Source organism: Taurulus bubalis (assembly GCF_910589615.1).
Source record: "Taurulus bubalis genome assembly, chromosome: 3".
Lineage (NCBI taxonomy): Eukaryota > Metazoa > Chordata > Actinopteri > Perciformes > Cottidae > Taurulus > Taurulus bubalis.
This window is the reverse complement of record NC_136591.1, coordinates 28,651,066-28,670,752: the sequence shown is the minus strand read 5'-3', so window position 1 is coordinate 28,670,752 and position 19,687 is coordinate 28,651,066. Positions and strand designations below refer to the sequence as shown.

The 19,687-nt window shown below is 39.8% G+C and overlaps 1 protein-coding gene across 1 annotated transcript; it reads right to left on the bottom strand.

The window, feature by feature from the left end:
• Positions 1 to 1,162: 1,162 nt before the first annotated feature.
• apobb.1 (apolipoprotein Bb, tandem duplicate 1) lies at positions 1,163 to 19,107 on the bottom strand (the record flags this gene model as incomplete). The annotated part of the gene is made up of 29 exons (XM_079215003.1): positions 1,163 to 2,158; positions 2,251 to 2,437; positions 2,570 to 2,593; positions 2,678 to 2,789; positions 2,881 to 8,910; positions 9,102 to 9,475; positions 9,564 to 9,673; positions 9,760 to 9,920; positions 10,193 to 10,365; positions 10,450 to 10,660; positions 10,774 to 10,904; positions 10,988 to 11,170; positions 12,356 to 12,561; positions 12,658 to 12,825; positions 12,919 to 13,122; positions 13,233 to 13,412; positions 13,498 to 13,693; positions 13,818 to 14,029; positions 14,118 to 14,264; positions 14,347 to 14,461; positions 14,551 to 14,995; positions 15,104 to 15,189; positions 15,302 to 15,426; positions 15,864 to 16,016; positions 16,158 to 16,305; positions 16,421 to 16,566; positions 16,672 to 16,784; positions 16,898 to 16,930; positions 19,053 to 19,107. 29 exons carry the CDS (start codon positions 19,105 to 19,107, stop codon positions 1,163 to 1,165), a joined length of 11,424 nt encoding a protein of 3,807 aa, XP_079071129.1.
• Positions 19,108 to 19,687: the final 580 nt, after the last annotated feature.

Genomic DNA, 19,687 nt, shown 5'->3' with positions numbered 1-19,687 from the left:
TTAAAAGCTATAGGGAAAAGACAATTGAGTTAAATGTATTTTTGTAAAATGAAATACTTTACTTTAAGATAAACATTTTTCCAAAGCTTTCTGTAATGTTTTTTTTCTTTCATTTTTAAATCCAGCCTATATTGAAATTGAAATAAGAGAACAACGTCTATTTATTATTACAATATTTGTATTTATAATTCATCCCCTTAAATTTGAAAACTGTGGATAAATATTGTTGAGATATTATTCACTTGAACTTTCTTTATTTGATTTGTCAGTTGTTGACTTCATACAGACGTTGATAGATCTGCTAGGATACTTAAATAGTTATGGGACTAAATCATAGCGCAAGTTAGACATTATTGTGATATTCCGGACCTTTGCATGAGGAAGTCATCTCGAACTTTCTTGTTGAACATTAATTGAATACACCTGGCCTATGCCATAGCTAGTTATTTTCGGTTGGTTCTGGGCCCTATTTATTGCAGGGGAATGGGTTTTCTTTACATCTGTTTGTCTTTTGACTGACAACTTACTAGCCTGTTTGTATGTAGATGTTGTTGCTGTACCCATTTTTTATTTCATTGTCTGCTCTGATTTTGTGTAAATTATTTAGTGTTGTCTTATTTGTTCAGTGTTTGAATTACCCTCACAGTGTATGTGTATATTGTTAATATGTAAAATGTCACATCCAAGTAGCTGATATAGACAACTGATTGACCTACTGCATATTTAGATGAGAATTGTACACATTTGATTGACAATGACTAAACAAAAGCATATAGAATACTGTCTAATTAGTCAGTTTTAAATATCTCAAAAGTACCATTCATTCTTGAATCATATCGCTAAATAAATTCAATGAGATTCATCCAAACTGTGTTGTAACATTACAAAGCAAATCAGACATTTTCAGATTTCATTAATGTATTTTATTGATGATTTTCACTCTTTGCAGGAAGGTGAGTTTCAGTAAAATGTTACATTTTCAACGTTTGTACACAATGAACCATCTAAATGAAAATGATACAACATGTGCTTTTATTGAACTAATTGTTATAAATATGGTTAAAGAGCAAATTGTCCATACTCCTTCCAAGTATGTGTTTTGAACAGATGGTAGTATTTCCTATGTGTATGTATTTCTTTGACGTTCGTCTGTGAGAAGTTCTCACTGCAGGAATGGAAATGGAAGGTCAATCTCTAGCCTACCGTCACTAACTTTCATGTAGACTTGAGCCTCCTTTGAAGCTTGCTGCACAAAGCCATTAACAGTGTTATTGAACTGGTCCGCCAAGTAAATGAACATGTCCATAATGTACTCAAATGCATTGTTGAGCTGCTCCATATTTAGGGCAGTGATCTGGTCAGCAATATTCTTTAAGCCTGTAATAAGGTTACGGTAGACAATATTGATGTTAATGAGAACTGCATCTAAATAATCAGACTTGACAGAGTCAACAAACTCCTGAGATTTCTCAACAATAGCATTTAGGGTCTCACCCATCTTTACTAGCATAGTGTCAAGACTCTCCATATTTTTCACAAAGTCTACCAGTTCATCAAAGATGTTCTTGAAAGCTGATTTGACCTGATCCAAGATCTGGCCTCCAGTGATTGCATCACCAACTGGCATGCGCAACTTCACACTGCTGATGTGCTCAACAAAGGAGTTGTAGTAGATCTCCATGTTGGCAGAGATAGACTGGAGGGTCATATCTAGCATACTAGCAATGCTGCTGGTCAGCTTTTTCAGCACCACAGGGAGAGTGGTCATCTCATCAGACCCAGGCAGTTTAAACTGGGTTTCTCTCAAGACCTTGACAACAGCATCCAGCAATACCTGGACAGATTTCTGGTACTGGACAATGATGTTCCTAAAGAAGATTGACAGCTGGCTCATTTGAGTGTCATAGTTGATTGCAGCATTATAGGCCTCGCTGATGCGGTCAACAACAGAGTTCTTCAACTCTTCTATTTTGCTTGTGATCTGGTACTTGTCAGCAAACATTGTGAATGTAGAGAGAATGGAAGGTAGTTTCATCTTGAGTTGATCAAGCATTACTTTGGGTGCCTCCATGTTGTAGGCAATCTGCAGGTTCATCTTAGCAGCATCTTTGGAAGATGATCTGATGACCAGCATGTCAACATCAACCTCTGGGGCAGACTGTTAAATCGAAGAAAATATTATTTTACCTATATTTTGATTTTGATATTTAGTTTTTCATTGTATCAAAAAGGTCTGTTAGTGATACTCACAGGATAACGCAAATGGACTCTCGCAGTCATCTGAGATGGGACTCTGCCATTGAACTGAAAGCCCAGGAAGCCCGTTGATGGGGTAGATACTGAGGCAGTGACGCCATCTCTGCGAGCAGCATAACGAAGGTTTGCATCAGTGAAAGTAGGACTGGTGATGTCCACATTCAGGGTGTTGCGAGAGTAACTGTTAGAGAAAGAAAGCATTTCAATAATAAAGCCACCATTAATTCTTGACCTGATATTTAATATGAGAGAATCGGAATCATACAAATTAAGATAAATGGCCAAGATGAAAATGTTGGAAAAACATATGTACCTGTCATCAGCCTGACGCTTTCTCCTAAAATGTGAAGAAAAGGAATTCATTACTTTCAACTTTAAGTAATTAATCAACATATATTGCAAAATAGATGCAAAATATTACCTCAAGGCTTGGGTAATGACATGATTGACATCCATAGTCATGTCAGCGTGTCTCAGGACAAGTTTGCTGACCATGTTCAGAGCTTCACTCTCAACGTTTACAGTAGTAGAAGCTATTGAAGGAAATATTTTGTAAGATGTAATGCTCAACAATGCTTGCAAAATAAAACAGATAAACGTGTTAGGGGAATTTGATCAACTCACCATCCATGTCATATTCAAAAAGCACAATGACAGAGGTGGCAGAAGACTTCAAGTTGGCTTTGAAGACAGGAGCATCACCCTCTACTTCTGCTGCCAGGTTTGTGGTGTACAGTGGGCTGACAAACTTGCCATTGTAAGAGATCTTCTGCTTTGTGGCTGTCACCTCAGCAACAGTTTTCTCAAAGATGCTGAAGTCACCCAGGCTGCTTGGCTGAGACATATCAATCTCAATATCAGCAGTCAAGGAAGAGGTTGGGGCAAGATCAATGGTAGCCTGGACAACATGTCTCCCGTTGGTGTTGAAATTGAATAAGTTTGCCTCATTGTTGCCAATATATTTCAGCACTGCATACACACGGGTAAGGGAGGCTTCTACAGCAAGATTCTCATTTACATCCATGCCAATAACTTTGGTGGTGCCTTGGTTAAGCTTAGCATCAGCAATAACCTTGGAGGTGGAGCGTATTCCATCATTATTCAGATACAGATTAATGTCATTATCCAGGACTCCCAAAAGTAGATAGTCTTCAAGCATTGTGCCATCCATGTTGGCCTTTGTAGATGACTCCATGGAAACATACTCAAAGCTTCCCTCCAGCTTCAGACTGTGGTCTGCCTCGGCCTTTCCAACAGCATTGATCAAAGGGAGGTTAAAGTCTCCCTTTATCCTCAAGGTGGAGACAGCATTTGCTTTGGTTTTGGTGTCTGCAACCAAATTCTGGTTAGCCTCCAGGTTGAGTATAGGCAGGGCAATCTTTGCAACAGTAGCCACAGATAGAGCAGTTTCAAAGGTCTCAGTACTCATACTGACGGTGCTGTCATGAGTGCCTTCAATGTGAAGATTTTCAAGGGAAAGGGAATTGGCCAATTTGATTCCTCTCTTGGTGGTCAGACTGGTGGTACCATCAAGTTTGGCTTTTAGTCCCTCAAACACAGAGGCTGTGGTAGCTCCCAGACGGAACACAAAGTCATCCTCAGCATACAGTCCAGCATTGACATTTAGATTAATAATAGCAGACTTGACTGTCATCTCTGTGATCAGGTTACCCACGGAGGGAATCTGGATCAGACCCATCATATCAACAAGGGGGGCAGCCTGGCTTTTCTGGTAAACGATCTTGGCATCCACGTCCACAGACTGCTCAGTGGTAGTCAAAATGTTCTTCAATCCAGTCTGCTCATACAAGTTCAGATCACTGATAGCTGGAGTATTGAAGTCAACAAAAGGCAGGTCTATCTCAGGAATGTTGATGGGTGATGTCAGGAAGTCAAGGTTGGCCTCGCTTTCCATGGCAACAAAGATGCCAGCCTCATTTTCATTATTGTCAACAGTGAAGTTGTAGAACATTTTGTACTGATTGAGACGAGCCAGACTTACAGTATTTATATGTTGTCTGTTTGGCTTTAAGGTGGCTGAGTAATCATTTTGCAGATCTATCTTAGCAGTCAGAGTTTCAAAAATGTCAACCTTGGCATTTCCTTTGTTTTGAAATTCAAAGTTAAACTCAACAGGACGGACTAAAATGGTGATTCCATTGGTCAGGACTCCAGTGATTGCACCATACAGTTCTGTGTCATGGTTTGCTTTCAGCTCAGCCTTCATATCATGAAGGTTGGCATGTCCAGATGCCACAAGAAGACTGTTCTTAATGATTGGTGCTTCTGCCTCATTGCGGATATTAAACTTCAAGTAGGAAAGGGTGCCAGATTCAGCAGTAATTTGCTGTTTCATCTTTAAGAGGGTTGAGTCTGTATCACCTGAGAAAGTTAGCGTGGAAATGCTGGGAGTGAGTGAAAATTGCAAGTTGCTCTTGTGAGTGCTTTCCTCAGCATTGAATTTGCCAGTGCCTGAATTGTCAACTGTTAGTGTGAGGGTGTAGCCATCTTGGCGAACAATTGCTTTCTGGGTTACAGTGGCTTCACTCCTGACATTGAGAATTGGAAGGGCCACTACATGATTGTAAGTTGTATCAAGAGAGGCAGACATTCCCTCTTCCATAGCAATAAAGGCTGTGTTCATGAAGTCAGCAGTGTAAGGTGTAGTGATAACCTTAACTGTAGTTTTGCCTTGGGCCTGGGCTGATTGACCATAGAGAGTTAAAGATGCTTGATGTTCAACACCAAGAACACGATGGTTGAACTTTAGAGTCTCAGCAAGGACAAGACGACTCATTTTTGGGATTGCAATACGAGCAGTGGAGTCAAGTTTGTAATTAAGAATTTCAAAACTTGGACATGTGGCCTGGGAAGTAAGGAATCCAGTGAATTGAGGTGTCATTTCACTCTCAGTGGAATTCTGGAACTCAGCAGAAGTCTTGATGGTGTAGATGGGAGTCTGGAATTTGACCTCACCATAGAGTTTACCAAAGCATGGGACCATAATCTGATTGGGAATTGTTGGCAGTGTAATCTCAGGAACTTGGAGAGATTTGACAAGCTTTTCTACGGGAACTTGTGGGATGATAGGGAATGAGATCTCAGGAAGGCTGATTTCTGGGAAGATCATCTCAGGCATGGAAGGAAGATAGTTCATTGTGAGGTCTCCAAAGAAAGCATCCACATCAGGCATTTTGATCTCAAAGTTGACAATGAAATCAAAAAGTTCAACGATTCTCTGCTTGATGTCATCAAAGGAAATTGTGGTGGCTTTCACAGTATAGAAGCCAAGGATGGTGAACTCAGGGATGTCCAGTTGTGATGGGATTTCAAACTGTTTAAGTTCATCCATGCTAAACTTCACAGAGGGCACAACAAGGTCAGTGAGAGGCATGATGAAGGATGGTGTATTCAATTCAGCTTTCTTAAGTTCAATAATCAGCCCTTCAATGATCTGCTGAATCTCGCTGATGATTTTTTGTTCAGGTACCACGCTCTTAATCACCTCAAGAGTAGTGGCGAAGATTTCAGTTACCACAGCAATGAATCCAGTGTAGTATTTGCTCACAAAGTTCAGATAAGAGGTAATCTCCGCTTTGACATCCAGATCTGTAATTTTCTGTTTCATAAATTCAGCAAATGTCTTAACGCTGTCAAGCACAACCCGGTCAATTATGTCCTTGATAGATTTAACAATTTCAGCAGCTTTGATTTCTCTCAGGCTTTCCATTAAGCCACTGACAGAAGATAACACAAGGTTGACAAAATCTCTTGTTGCCTCAAGTTTCTGGGGGATTTCAAAAGTCTTAATCAGCTCATTCACGTAAACTGTGTAATCAGCAATAATTTGATTAGCATATTCCACAAATTTATTATAATCCAATGCCCTCAGCTTTTGCACAATTGTTTCAATATACATATTCAGCTGTTCAATTATATCCTTAACCTCTGTAGTTTTCAAATAGTTAATAGCACCCTGAAAGACTTCCATGAATTTGGTAGGGATGTTTGCGTCCTTCACCATGTTTCCCAACGCCCTAATAGTTTCCTCAATTCTGAACTGCTTGATGAGCTCAACAGTCTTTTCTAAGACAGCCTGCACTTTTTTGTCAGCCTCAAACTTAACAATCAACTCTCTCATCTTGACATAGAATGTGTTGATCTTACCTACGATGTCAAGGTCCTGAATAGTTTCTTTAATATAATCTGTTATATCGCTGAACATCTTTGTAGGAATCTGACTCATTAGTTTCTCAATACGAGCGTTCAAGTTGATGGATGAAATGAAGTTCTTCAGCTCAGCAACACATTTCTGCATGTCAAAGCTCTCAATCATTTGTTTAATATTGCCCATGATTTTCACTAGAGTGGCCTTGAAATCATACTTATAATCAATATCACGCAGGAATTCAATGCTGCTGCCACTGAGCTTGTCCAAGTGAATCTCATCGATAACCTCCCTCATGGTATCAATCACATATACAACCATTGCCTGGATGTCATACTCCTCATTAATGGCATTCAGCTGTTCCTGGATCTTCTGAATGATGGTTTCAGGCAGGGTGCCACTAACAATAATCTCTTTTACCAGACTAGCAAAGTGTTGGATATAAAGTGTAAGATTAGCCAACAGGTTTTCAGCAGTAACCTTCAGGTTTCTCAAAGATACTTCCACATCCTCCATGGAAATGACATACTCTTGGGTAAAATCATTAAAATACTGCTTCAGCTGAACAGCCTTGCCTTCGATATTCAGGTCAGAAACAAAGTCGCTTACATACTGAGGAACAGCTTCAAGTTTAGCCCTTAGCTCCTCATTGTTGAGGTAGTTTTGCAATACCTCTGCAACATGCACAACAACACCCTTGAAGGTTTCCAAGAATGCAGGCAGATTTTCCATCAGAGGGAACTGAATAATTTGACTGTCTGTGTTCTTGTCATACTTGAGGAAGGAAGAGATGGTGAATTGCTGGTTCTCTGTGGATTCTGCATTGAGCATGTTTGTGAGGATGGTACCAGAAACCTCAATTCCAGTTCTCTCAGCAGTGTTGTAAACACTCATATCCTGATTAAAGGCATTCTCATTAATTTTAGACTTCATTCTAAAACTGGTCTTCTGCTCTTGGAGTGACAGAACAGTATCCATCTTGTTATCAAATGTGGTCTCAAGAGCAAAACCGGTATCTAGCTGCTGGTTTATTGATGCTCTGCATTCATGGGAGGTAGCAAAAGCCAGGGGTTGTGCTTTAAGGAGGAACTTGCCATAGAGCTGGGCACTGTGCTTTCCATACATGGTCATGTCTCCATCAGCATTGAAAATGGCATCAAGGTTGAAATCGAAAGGAACAATGCTGCAACGGATGGTGTGGTCGAAGCGCATTGGCTGTGAGTTGAAGCGGGCATCATTGGTGATCCTGGCAGCAAGACCAATAACTTCAAGCTCGGTGTTGTGGCTCATGTGCGTTCCCAAGACTTTTCCAGTGGTGCTGCACTTTGCGTTCGCTGTCATATCAGCATAATTTACCTGATAGGTGTGCTTGATCTCTTCCTCACCATAGGTGGCTTTCAGGCTTCCAGTCAGATCCATCTTGTAAAGCTCTGCCTGCAGGTGAGCTTCATTAATGAAGTCGGCTGACAGAAGTTTCAGATTGTTTTTAACATTTGCAATGGCAGTGTAGGGTTTCATGTCAACGGTGATATCATGAGTGTAAGTGACATACTCACTGGCATGGGCTTCAGCCTTTGAGTTGAAGTCAAGGCTAGAGAGAGTAATGGTCAGAGTGTTGGCATTATCAACCTTGATGTCGGACATTTCAGCCTTGTTGGTAATGGATAGAGTAGCCATTGAAGCATCAAGCGCAGCATTGAAGGTGTTTTCTAAGGACAGGGGACTCTGGAGGGTGGTTGTTCCACTTGTGGTGAAACCGTCCTTGTTCATTTTCAGAGTAGCCTTATGAGTAGCCTCATTCTCAAGGAGCTTCATGGTGGCATCGCTGTTCACCGCCAGGCCATTGACATCAAGAGAGGCAGTCAGCAGAGAGTAAACACGGTTTTCAGAGTGGTCTGCATTTGTCTCCATTCTCATGAGGACTTCACCAGCACCAACAGAGGATTCAGCCTGGTTACGTATCTTCATACCAAGAGCAAGGGCATTTGCATCACATTTCAGTGACAGCTTGCTGTCTTTAAAGGAAAGCTCAGCAACATGGGTCAAGGTGTCTTCAAAGGCATTGATGTTAGACACAACTGAGAATTCACCATTGGCAAGAGTTGCTGCAATTTTGTTCTGGGCCTTACCAATTGTGGAGTCAAACTCAACAATAGAATCAATATTTGCTTCTGGCCTGAATGGGAAGATGGTGAATGACTGGGTTGAAATGGTCTTGCCATACATGGGTCCAGCCGTGAATGTTCCCTCAACGTTGCTATCAGCGGAAATTTCTTCAGTGTTGAATCCAGTCATGGCATTGTGCTTGAGTATAATACTAAGACCCAATGGGCTTGTGGCTTCAATCTTGCTGTTTGATTTCAAATTGATTTTGTCTGTGATGGTTAGGTCCTCAACAATACTAATCATGGCTTCAAGGAATTTATGTTCCAAAGAGCTTTTCAATTCAGCCTTGATGGAATCAGTGGTGGCCAACATTCCAGAGCCTACATAAAGCACAAAAGAAGAACAGATGATTTATAGCATATACATTATTCACTTTAATACTGTATCCAAAATTAAGTCTATTTTTTTTGACATCAGTATGACTTGAAAACTGTAACTGAAAACCTTTTAAACTGTGTGTTAATCCATTTATCAAATTCTGGTTTCATGAATGATTTGTACTATGAAATACCTTTCATCTTTATTGACAGGATGTCAATTGGTGAGGATCCTTTGACTTCAAACTCAGCTGAGTAGCTTGGTGTTTCCACAACATCTTTCCCAGCAGCCATTGAGGCCTCCATGTCATATAGGTTGCTCTTCATCAGAGTTGATACCTCAGCTTTTCCAAAAAGAGGAATGGACAAAGTAAAGCTCTCGGGGACAACAAGCTCTGGGATTGGAATTTCCATGGAGACAATCTCCAGTCCAAACTGAGGTAGAGACACGGTGGGTGTGGTCAAAGCTGGTGGGAAGTGAAGCTCTTGTGTTGACTTTCCTCCAAGAAGTAGAGGGATAACAATGGTGAAGTGCTCATTGTTGAAATGGTACACAGCCTTTGCCTCACTGTTATGAAGACAAAAGTAAAATGAATAAATATCTGGATAAAAAGCCAGTGTCTTCAAACATTAACCTCAGAATTTTTCTTGCTTACGTATTCAGGAAAAGTGTCTCTGGCAGGGAAATCTCTGGCATATCAGGTACTCTGAAGTTCTGAATGTAAGGGATATCAGCACCATACTTTTCCATGTAGTTGTTTGCTGCCTAAGAAAATAATATCCAGTATTTTATACATTGAAAATAAGAACAGAACAGAAACTGTGAATATTCTTAAAATCAAAGAGTCATACCTCCACAAACTTCTTGAAGATGTGACGGACTTTCATGTCAGTCTGCCCCACATGCGTGTCAAGAAGTTGGTTGCCATACTTCTCAACCACATCAGCAGTTGGCAAGCTGGTAGTGTCCGTGTTCACATCAGACTTGAACTCAATCTCAAATTTGCTGGCATCTGCAACGATAGAAAACAATGAATGGAATCCCTAAACATGAGGTAATATTCCTCTAATACCCAGGTTACACTTCTGGGAATACAATTACTGTGGCATTTTCTCTTAGACAAAAGACACCCATATCAGGGGTCCAGAATGTTAACCATAATTTGTAAATGCTAGATGTAGCTCCAGTTAGGATGCAACCTAGGTTTAAATGTACCTGTCAAAAAAGGAAGCCACTATTAAATACATTTGCATGTAATATTCTGGAAAATAACTGCAAAATTACCATATTTCATTGCAATTTTCTGCTCAGAGTTTGCAGCCATGATCTTGATTTCACTCTTAAGCTCCAATTCTAATTCCTCATCACGTTTCATGTTGGCTGTGATGGTGGCATCAGCATTTATTGAGGGGACAAGAAGTTGTACTTGCAGCATACCCTCCTTCATGGCCTTTAGACTGAAAAATGTGCCAGTAAGTTAGCATACAAGTAATTGTGAGGGTGACATTAATGTTAATGAGGATTGATGGTTGATTTCTTACTTGGCACGGCCAACCAGAGAGAGCTGAGGGATGTTCTTGTTTATGAAGTCAAGAGAGATAGAGTGAGTTCCTTTGCCCTTGGTGTTTCCATCAACAACACCCAGCCTGAGTCCAGCCTCCACATCGTAGTCAGGGACTTGGATGTCAGCTGTGATGACATTCTTTCTTCTGTTATATTTCATGACTGCTCTGGCTTCAGTGGACTCTGAACCTGTTGTTGACCAACAAATATATTCATATTACATGACTACATAAACTTGTTTTGCCACTTGAGCGACTAAGAAGACAGAAAGGGGTTATCATATTGTACATATTGTACTTTACCTTCAGCCCTCAGAACAAACTTCACAGAGTCAACCTTCTGCCGGCCCTCTTCTCCCTCTCTAAGGAGCTCGTAGGCAACAGTGGCGGTGTACTCAATGACTTCACCATTGGGGTGGAGTTCTACAGCAAATCTATGTAGATAATTCAGATATTTAGCCAATATTGATAAGTGATACATTTTTCAAAGGACATGATGTGCTGGTGGTTTGCTCACTTGCTGTCGCCATTGAGGGGGAGGTAGGGGGCTGTCTCTTGGGAGAAAGCATCAGTGTACTGCAGAGCAGTGCAGTATTTCATTCCAGCGAAGAAAGGAGTGCACTCTTGAACATCAACCTTGTCCATCACCATCGGGGGGATGGTCTTCACCTCTGATCCAGTCACTGCCACCAGGGTGTTTCTAAATGTTAAATGTATAAAGGTTAGAATGCATCTTTAGCTGTTTTAATCTAAATGTAGAAACTTTGAAATTGTTGCAATCCAAGATATAAGATCCCCTAAATCATTTGTATGAGACCTAATTAGCGGGGGGAAAAAGAGTTTGCACTTAACCTTTTAAAAACCGGGGTATTTTTTAGGATTCTGCTCGAAATAACATACCCAAACTAAAAAGGGTGTATGTCTGCAAACACAAGGGCTATTTGAATAATGTTGGTGTTATAATAAAGGCAACCCATGTGAGCTTTTGTTCAGATGTGTAAATATTTGTATATATGTTACTGTTTAAGAGTAAATAAAGACTGAAATACAGCAAAAATAGAAGTTTCAGGTCCGCATATAAAAAATGCACTTTCAGGATGATTATCTCTTTGAAATGATGCAGCAGTAAGGTTTAGAGGTCTCTCCCAAATCATAGCTCAATATGTGAACGGTCTCTCTGCAAAGTTTGACTTTGAAAAAGTGAAGCAGAACAAAGTTAGACAGGGTTTAGTACAGAGAGAATTCTCCAAAATTTGTGCCATTTGAATTTTCTCATGTACCAAACCTTATATTTCATTCGTATATTAATTATGGTGTTCAATACACTTATATCAGTGTGGATTTACCGGGGAAAATGCGTTTTTCTTCTTCTAATCAACAAAGGTAGGCAGTATTTGCTGACTGTAAAGTGATGAAGCGATTCATGTTGCTGTGTTCTTTGGTTCATATCTCGGTGATGCTTTGGAGCAGAGAGATTTGGTGAATAGATTTGGAATCTGTGTGGAATTGTCTTGCTTTTTTTTCTGATGGCAGCGAGCTACGGGTTGCTGGTTACGGAAACATACAGATTGGGCTGACTCATGACAAAATTATAATTATTTTATTTTAATAATTATTTTAGTTGGTGTTTGAGTTGTGTGGAAATGGCTGAGTAATTATTGTAGCCCAGGTTCTCTTGTTTAATTTGATGTGTAACATCAATATATTTGCTCATGATTATTGTAATGTTTTACACAGTTTAACTATCATGTGTAAATGTCACCCTATATAGGGGCCCAACATGGCTGTACTGAACCTGGTTAAATAACATTATTACTGCAGTTGCATTGCAACCAGAGGTGTAAAACATTTTCTGCCTGCTGCGCTTTCCAAAAGTTCTACTTACGTCATTTGGATGAGCTTGATTGGACTTGTTGGAGCAGGGATGGTCAGCTTGACACTGGCAGGTCCCATGGAGATCTGGGCCTTTAGCCCACTTTCATGGAAAAAGTTGCTGTGCATCTCTAATCCAGAGTTGACATATTCAGGGATGTAGGAGCCAATGTGAGATACAATCTCAATGCCGGCAGAGGGCATGAAGGTCACTTCACTCTGTGTGGACACATGGGAGAAACGTAAAGGGTTTTGTTGATGCTATTTATTGTGAAAAGATATTGCTGGAATTTAAACACATTTATGAATAATTACCATGTCACGAGCAACCTGAAGTCCACCCTTGATACCAGGGGTGAAAGTACCAGACATTGTAATTTTCAGAGGCACACCAGTGACAGTAGGCAGGGAGAATTCATTGTCCATGAAGATGTAGTGGGCAAAGATTGTGTTGTCAGCCTTGGTCATCAGTGCCATCATGATCTGTGGCAAATTAAGACACACATGAGACATTCAAATCACAGACAAGGGAATACTAAATTAAATCATTATTTGCTCTTAAAAAAAGGTCCTTACATCAGTTGGGAACATCTTGAACATGCTGTCAATCATCATGGCAGCAGAGTAGGCCATCTCCTCCATTTCGTTGGTCCTCAGATATCCCAGCTCATTTCCCAAAAGTCTAAGATAAACCATTGCCTCAGGAGACTGTGCTGTCTTCAATTCCCTCACGAGTTTGTTGAGGTTGCGTCCGATCTCCCTCATCAGGTTCTGGGAGGCCTAAACATGGATGTTCACACTTTCTTAGAATATTTTTCCATTACAGAAAAATGTATCATCATGATTACAGTTGTTTTAGTCATGTGTACAAAACAGATTGTTCTGAGTACCTGTCTCTTCATCCTGTCCTTCTTCAGAGCAGGGAGCATGTTCTGCAGAATCTCATTGATTCTGAACGGCATGTTTTCAGAAACAAAGTACATTGTCTTCAGGGTAGTGTCGGGGAAGAAGCCATTCTTTCCAAACAGGGCATCAACGGTTGGCTCAAATCCTTTTCCCTCCATACCAATCTGTAAAAGTGATAATTTTTCACTGTCACAAATCAGCCAACATTTCAAAGTAAAATTTGGATGAAAACAGCTAAGAAATATTTACCTCAATCATGTCGATGTCATAACCAAATGCCTTCAGAGTCATTTCAAGCATGACCTCCTTGGGCAGATAACTAGTACTCTCAAAGAACATGTTGCCCTCCACAGAGCCGATCTTGTAGTTGCGAGAGAACTTGCTGGGGTCCATTGTGGGCCCAACCTCATTACCCTGCAGGGCATCTCGAATCTTTTCCCTCAGTCTGTCGGAAAGAACACAATATTACTGTTAAAGGTCTGATGGTGATCAAATCAGAACTCATACTCGCTATGTTGTAAAACAACTCAAGAAATATCAATTTAAATCTTAAACTTCTTTTCACTTACTCTTGGGTCTCTGGCTCAGTTGAGGACAAAATGTTGGTAAGGTGGGAGATCACAAAGCTCTTGACTTGTTGATCCTGCTCATTGGGTATGGCATCAACCAGCTTGGCCAGTTCAGTGGTCTGGGGGTTCTTCATAAGTACCAGATATGCAGCAATACGCTTTTGCATGGGGCTGGTGCTGTCCATAAGCACCTGTATGAGAACCTCTCTGCCCTGTGACCGATAGACATGAATACAATTAATATCCACTATAAATTATGATTCTAATAGTCTTTCAAATCTTTGAAATAGTTTAACTTGCCTCTTCGGGGACGGGAGTCAGCCTGAACACTTGGATGGCAGCCTGCTGCACAGCTAGGGAAGCATCAGGTTGGTTCACACACTGGATCACAGCAGATCTGAGTGCGGGACCAGCAGCTACCAGAGCTGGAGCCATGTTTCCAATAACCTGGAATCAAAGGACACATTGATATTGGGCTCCTTGGTGTTGGCAGTCATTTCTATTTGGGCTAATAAGAAAGGTTACCCACTCTCAATGTCAAGAAAGTGGTGTCCTTATCACCAGAACAGTCACCCAACTGGGCAGCCATGGTCTCAGCAACAGAGTAAATCTCGGGGATCAGCTTTCCCTCAGCTTTGTAAAACCTGTTGGAAAAAAAGACACTTAGAACCTTTTTACATCAAAAGGGGAAATGTTCGTTATTTAATTTAGACCCATAATTAACTTCACTAACCTTTTGACGACATTGCTCAGGGCATACATGATGGGCTTGCTGGGCTTGAATTTGGCCATTTCGAGCATGTCATTGATCAGGAGGGCAGAGGGATTAGACACGAGTCCCATCGCAAAAACACCGGCATCTACCTCGAGTGAGGAGCTGTCGAAAGTTCTGAGGATCTGCATGATGGCGCTGCTACACTCAGGGGTTCCACACTGGGCCAGAACCTGGTAGGTCAGGACACGGGACACAGCAAGAGCCTCAGGAATGCAGGGGCTCAGGGTCTCGGTCTTCATTCCACGGACCATGGTGACAAGCTTGTGGAAGAGGGGGGCCCTCCTCTCACCCTCAGTCTCGGGCAGAGTGTCCAGTTCTCTTAGGAGGTTGAGAGCTGCATCTTTATCCTGGATAACACTCTTGTCCTCAACAGTGTCCATGTGAAGACCCTTGACAATGTCACCTTTGATACACAAGCAACATGGTTATAATGACTGAATGTTACCTTGGGTGACCTTATTCAAATAATTAACTCTTCATCAAAAGAATACAAATTAAACAAAGGGCTTACTGTGCTCAAAGACTCTGTCATTGTGAGGAGAGACCTGAATTAAAGTCAGTTCTTGCTTTCCAACATTGGTGACTCCATATACTCCCCTGCAAGAAATAATACATGCTTGAAAATACTGTTGATGTCTTGTTTAAGAAATATCAAAATATACACTTATATGATTGAGCATTTTATAATCAAATACGAGGTTGAATTTACTTGTGAGAGTAGGGAATGATGATGTGGTTCTCAGTGCAGGACCCAGAGGTCATGTGTTTTTTCTCATTGTCAAACTTGTAGTTGCAGGTCTGGGAGCTTCTGACCATCTGGGCAAGAGGGTAGTGCTGGAAATAGACAAATAATCATATGAATGCATTGAATAGAAGTAGAATAGTTTGAGCTGCACTTCCTAGATACCAATTGCCAATGAAATATACTTTGTGTTGCAGTTGAGTCTGTTTTAGCCTTTTCTCACATTGTTGCTACAGAACAGCTTAACTGATACACAAGTTACTCTTGCTGATTTTACAAGCATAATATTGAATTTAATTAAATGGATTTTGTACAGCCAAAATCACAAATGACAAATTTGCCCCAAAGGGCTTTACAATCAATCAAGATTCTTTCTTGTGCACAATGTGGATTTTGATCCTAATCTAGATGTACAGGGCAGTAAATATAACAAGTGTAAAAGCTTACAGGAAGTAGTTATTTATTTAATCAACCCTTGAAAATGTTTCTAACAGTTCATGTTGCTCCCACAGACAATTGGATATCTTACCATGCCAGAGATAAGTGCCATGGGGCTGGTGTGATCTCTCAATGGGACAAATTTGTCACATTTGGACAGGTCCCTCTTGAGGCTGATGTCAGTTGCAATGTCCTCTCTAGCGTTGACAGTGTTATAGGTCTTGCACTTGCCGTGTATGGTGGGCTGAAATAGAAGATCAGGAAATATATATATATTTATATAGATTGTTTTCCAAACTGTACATTTTAAGCATTGTTTACTTTAAAGTGGATACTAGCATTTGCAGATTTGAAAGCATTTTCTTGGTTAATTAAAGTACTGCACCATGTTTTTGTTCTTGTCCTCTTCCAGCAGAGGCACAGCCAGGGCAGAGATGATACCCCTCTTCATGTTCAAAATGGTGGTTGTCTCACCATCCTCCGGGTACAGTTTCACATCGTACACGCCGTCAACCACAACCTTCAGAGGATACCTAAAAATAATAATAATGATATTTGAGCTTGATTATCAGTGCAAATCCTCCAAAAAAATCAGATTGACAATGCAATTATTTTGTTTACTTCAGGGATTTTTATAAAGTAACATACTTCTCCATCTCAGCAGCAAAAGCGTCAGAGCTAGCGGCAGGACCGAACACAGGGTTTCCCTCTGCGTCCATGTCAACCACCTCACTCAGGCTACAGCCAGTGGTGCGGACGATGAAACTACAAGTCTGAGGTACTTCAATTTCAACCTATAAGAAAAGGTAAATGTTTTTTTTCATCTCACTCTGAGAAATGTAAGATGGAAAGAGTCAAATCTGATGACTAAAGATGATTGTGAAAGATCTTTCTCGTACCATGCAAGAGGCCTTGGGTCCGTTCTTGAGCTGTGAGGCTCCATTGATGGCATTCAAAGATTCAGCTTCATATCGGTATTCATACTTGTGTAGGGTATGGTACCTTTGGGCCACTAGAAGAGAAAATCAAGGTTAGGAAGAGATTTTGAATACAAAGGTCTTTTTTTGTTCTCCCTAAAACTATGTCAACTGTATGTCAACACAAAAATATTACTTATTAACTTACGCAGGCAGGTCGGATGATCTTCATCTTGGGCAACTGTTAAGAAAAAAAAAGTGTTGTATTCTTTAGTAATTGCAACTGACTACAACTACCATACTACTGTAACTACACAAATCCATAGGTCCTCACTCATAATATTATCATAGCATGTCTCCACACAGGTGAGTAACGCTTCACTTTCATGACAAATTCTTACATATACCTTTTAAACTTTATTATAATGTACTTTATTAAAAAGAGTTTCTCTGTTTTTCTCCATTAGAAAACAAGGCTCACTTGACATTTTTAATGAACAATGAAGGAATAGAGGTGGTCAATAATTTAAAATTCTTCGTAATAATCAGATCCACAGCTCACGTTTGATAAGCATGTTAACAGCATTTCAAAAACAGTAGAGGGCCTGAATTATTTGAAACAATTAACCTTTTAAGCCCCGTTAAGCACCAAGGCATTTTTTAGGATTTAGCTCGAAATAGCATACCCAAACTAAAAAGGGTGTATCTCTGCAACCACAAGGGCTATTTGAATAATTTTGGTGTTATAATAAAGGCAACCCTTGTGAGCTTTTGGTCAGATGTGTAAATATTAGTATATATGTTGCTGGCTAAGAGTAAATAAAGATTGAAACACAGAACAAATAGAAGTTCCAGGTCCGCCTATAGAAAAAAGCACTTTCAGGATGATTATCTCCTTGAAATGATGCTTCATTAAGCCCTGAGGCTCTCCCAAATCATAGCACAATATGTGAACAGTCTCTCTGCACTGTTTTCACTTGAAAAAGTAAAGCAGAACAAAGTCAGATTGGGTAAAGTACAGAGAGAATTCAGGCGAGAATGCAAAATTAGCATTTCGGCACATTTGCGCATATTTTCGCGCATCTGTGACATTTTAATTTTTTCATGTAGCAAACCTTATATTTCACTTGTATATGACTTATGATGTTCAATAAACTTTTATTAGTGGGGATTTACTGAGGGAACTGCATTTTTTCATCATTTGCTATTTTCTCATTTTTTTTTCAAAATTTGCTGACTCAGCGATTTAAGTTGCTGTGTTCTTTGGTTCATATCTCAGTGATGCTTTGCAGCAGAGGGATTTGGTGAATAGATTTGGAATCTGTGTGGAATTGTCTTGCTTTTAGCTATTTGTCTTTTTCTGATAGCACCAAGCTACGGGCTGCTAGTTCTGGAAACATGCAGAGTGGGCTGACTCGTGACAAAATTATAACTATTTTATTTTAATAACTATTTTAGTTGGTGTTTGAGTTGTGTTGAAATGGCTGACTAATTATTGTAGCCCAGGTTCTCTTGTTTAATTTGATGTGTAGCATCAATATATTTGTTCATGATTATTGTAATGTTTTACACAGTTTAATTAAAATCTTAAAAAAGGACCTATACAGGTCCCGTGGGGCTTAAAAGGTTGCACTCTACAATTAATGCACTTTTTATGACAATATGGGCTCAAGCATCACCATCTACAATCAAAAGTGTTTCATCCATAGTACAAAAGCCTGTCCATCACTGTACCATACTAAAAATAGACAATATAATTAGCTTTGAGAACATTAGTATTTAAAAATAATGTAATTAGTTTTCAAACATATTAGCCCAAGAGCATCCAGACATCCCAGACCAAGACATTAACTAGGAGCTTGGTGAATGGCAACTGTAAAATATGACATGGTAGATCTAAATTTGGACAATCAGCTTTGTTCATAAAATCTAATTCCAGACAAAATATATTTTACAACAAAGGTTAAATGCTGGCCAAAAGCAAACAAGAGCTATACAGTGTTTGCTTATTGCACTATATGTGTATTCTTGAATCATGGTATTTATTTGTATTTCCAAATTTGTAATGCATTTTATGATCGTGAAATATGTATAGTTTATATTTACACTACACAACAAAGGTCAAGAGTTGAAAATTAGCAAAAGCTATAAACTGTGCAGTTTAATCTTAAATTGAATTGTCCGTCTAATATGAAATTCAAAGATGTGTTAAAGGAATGGAAAATAATTTAGAATTACATTATTTGCAGGAAAACAGTAGTAAATAATTTAAATTAAAATTAAAAATAAAACCATTACAGTGTTAAACTACGTACACCTTAAACTATGCACAATAGTCAAAGAAATGTTTTTTAAGTACTTACAAGCCATGGCAGATGTGCTGAGGAGCAGCAGAAGGCAGAGCTTTGAGTCCCCCATGTTGGGTTTGTTGAAGCTCCCTTGTCATTGGCGAGTACTCAGACGAGACTGATTTCTCAGCTGCAGCTCGGGGCTTTTATACCCTAAGATGGGCTCTATCAGGGGACTGGGAGGCACAGACAGTGCTTTGAATGCTCAAAGTCCACCCCACCCTCCTGTGTGGAGGGACAAAGGCAAAAGGTTTAGAGAGTCTCATCGCTCAAAGCATTCAATTCTGTTAAATCTTCAAAATGACCTCTTTTGGCTGCATCAATGCTGCTTTTTATGGATATTTAAATGCACGTCAGACATTGGATGAGATATATTGATTGATTAAGCACATTAACGCTTAGCCTTATCAGATACTGATGGTTTTATATTACTAAGTCTGATATAAGTGAGCTATCCATGATGAGCAGTTATGTGTTCACAAGGCTTCTACTTTTTTCAGACATAACGAGGCCCATTACTTGGCATTCAATGATAAAAGAAATAACTCTTGGTTTAAAAAAGCCATTTATTTACTTCAGGATGATTGTATTTTCTGTGATTTACTGTTATTCACTGTGAAGATTCACACGACAATGGGTTAGATTAAGGT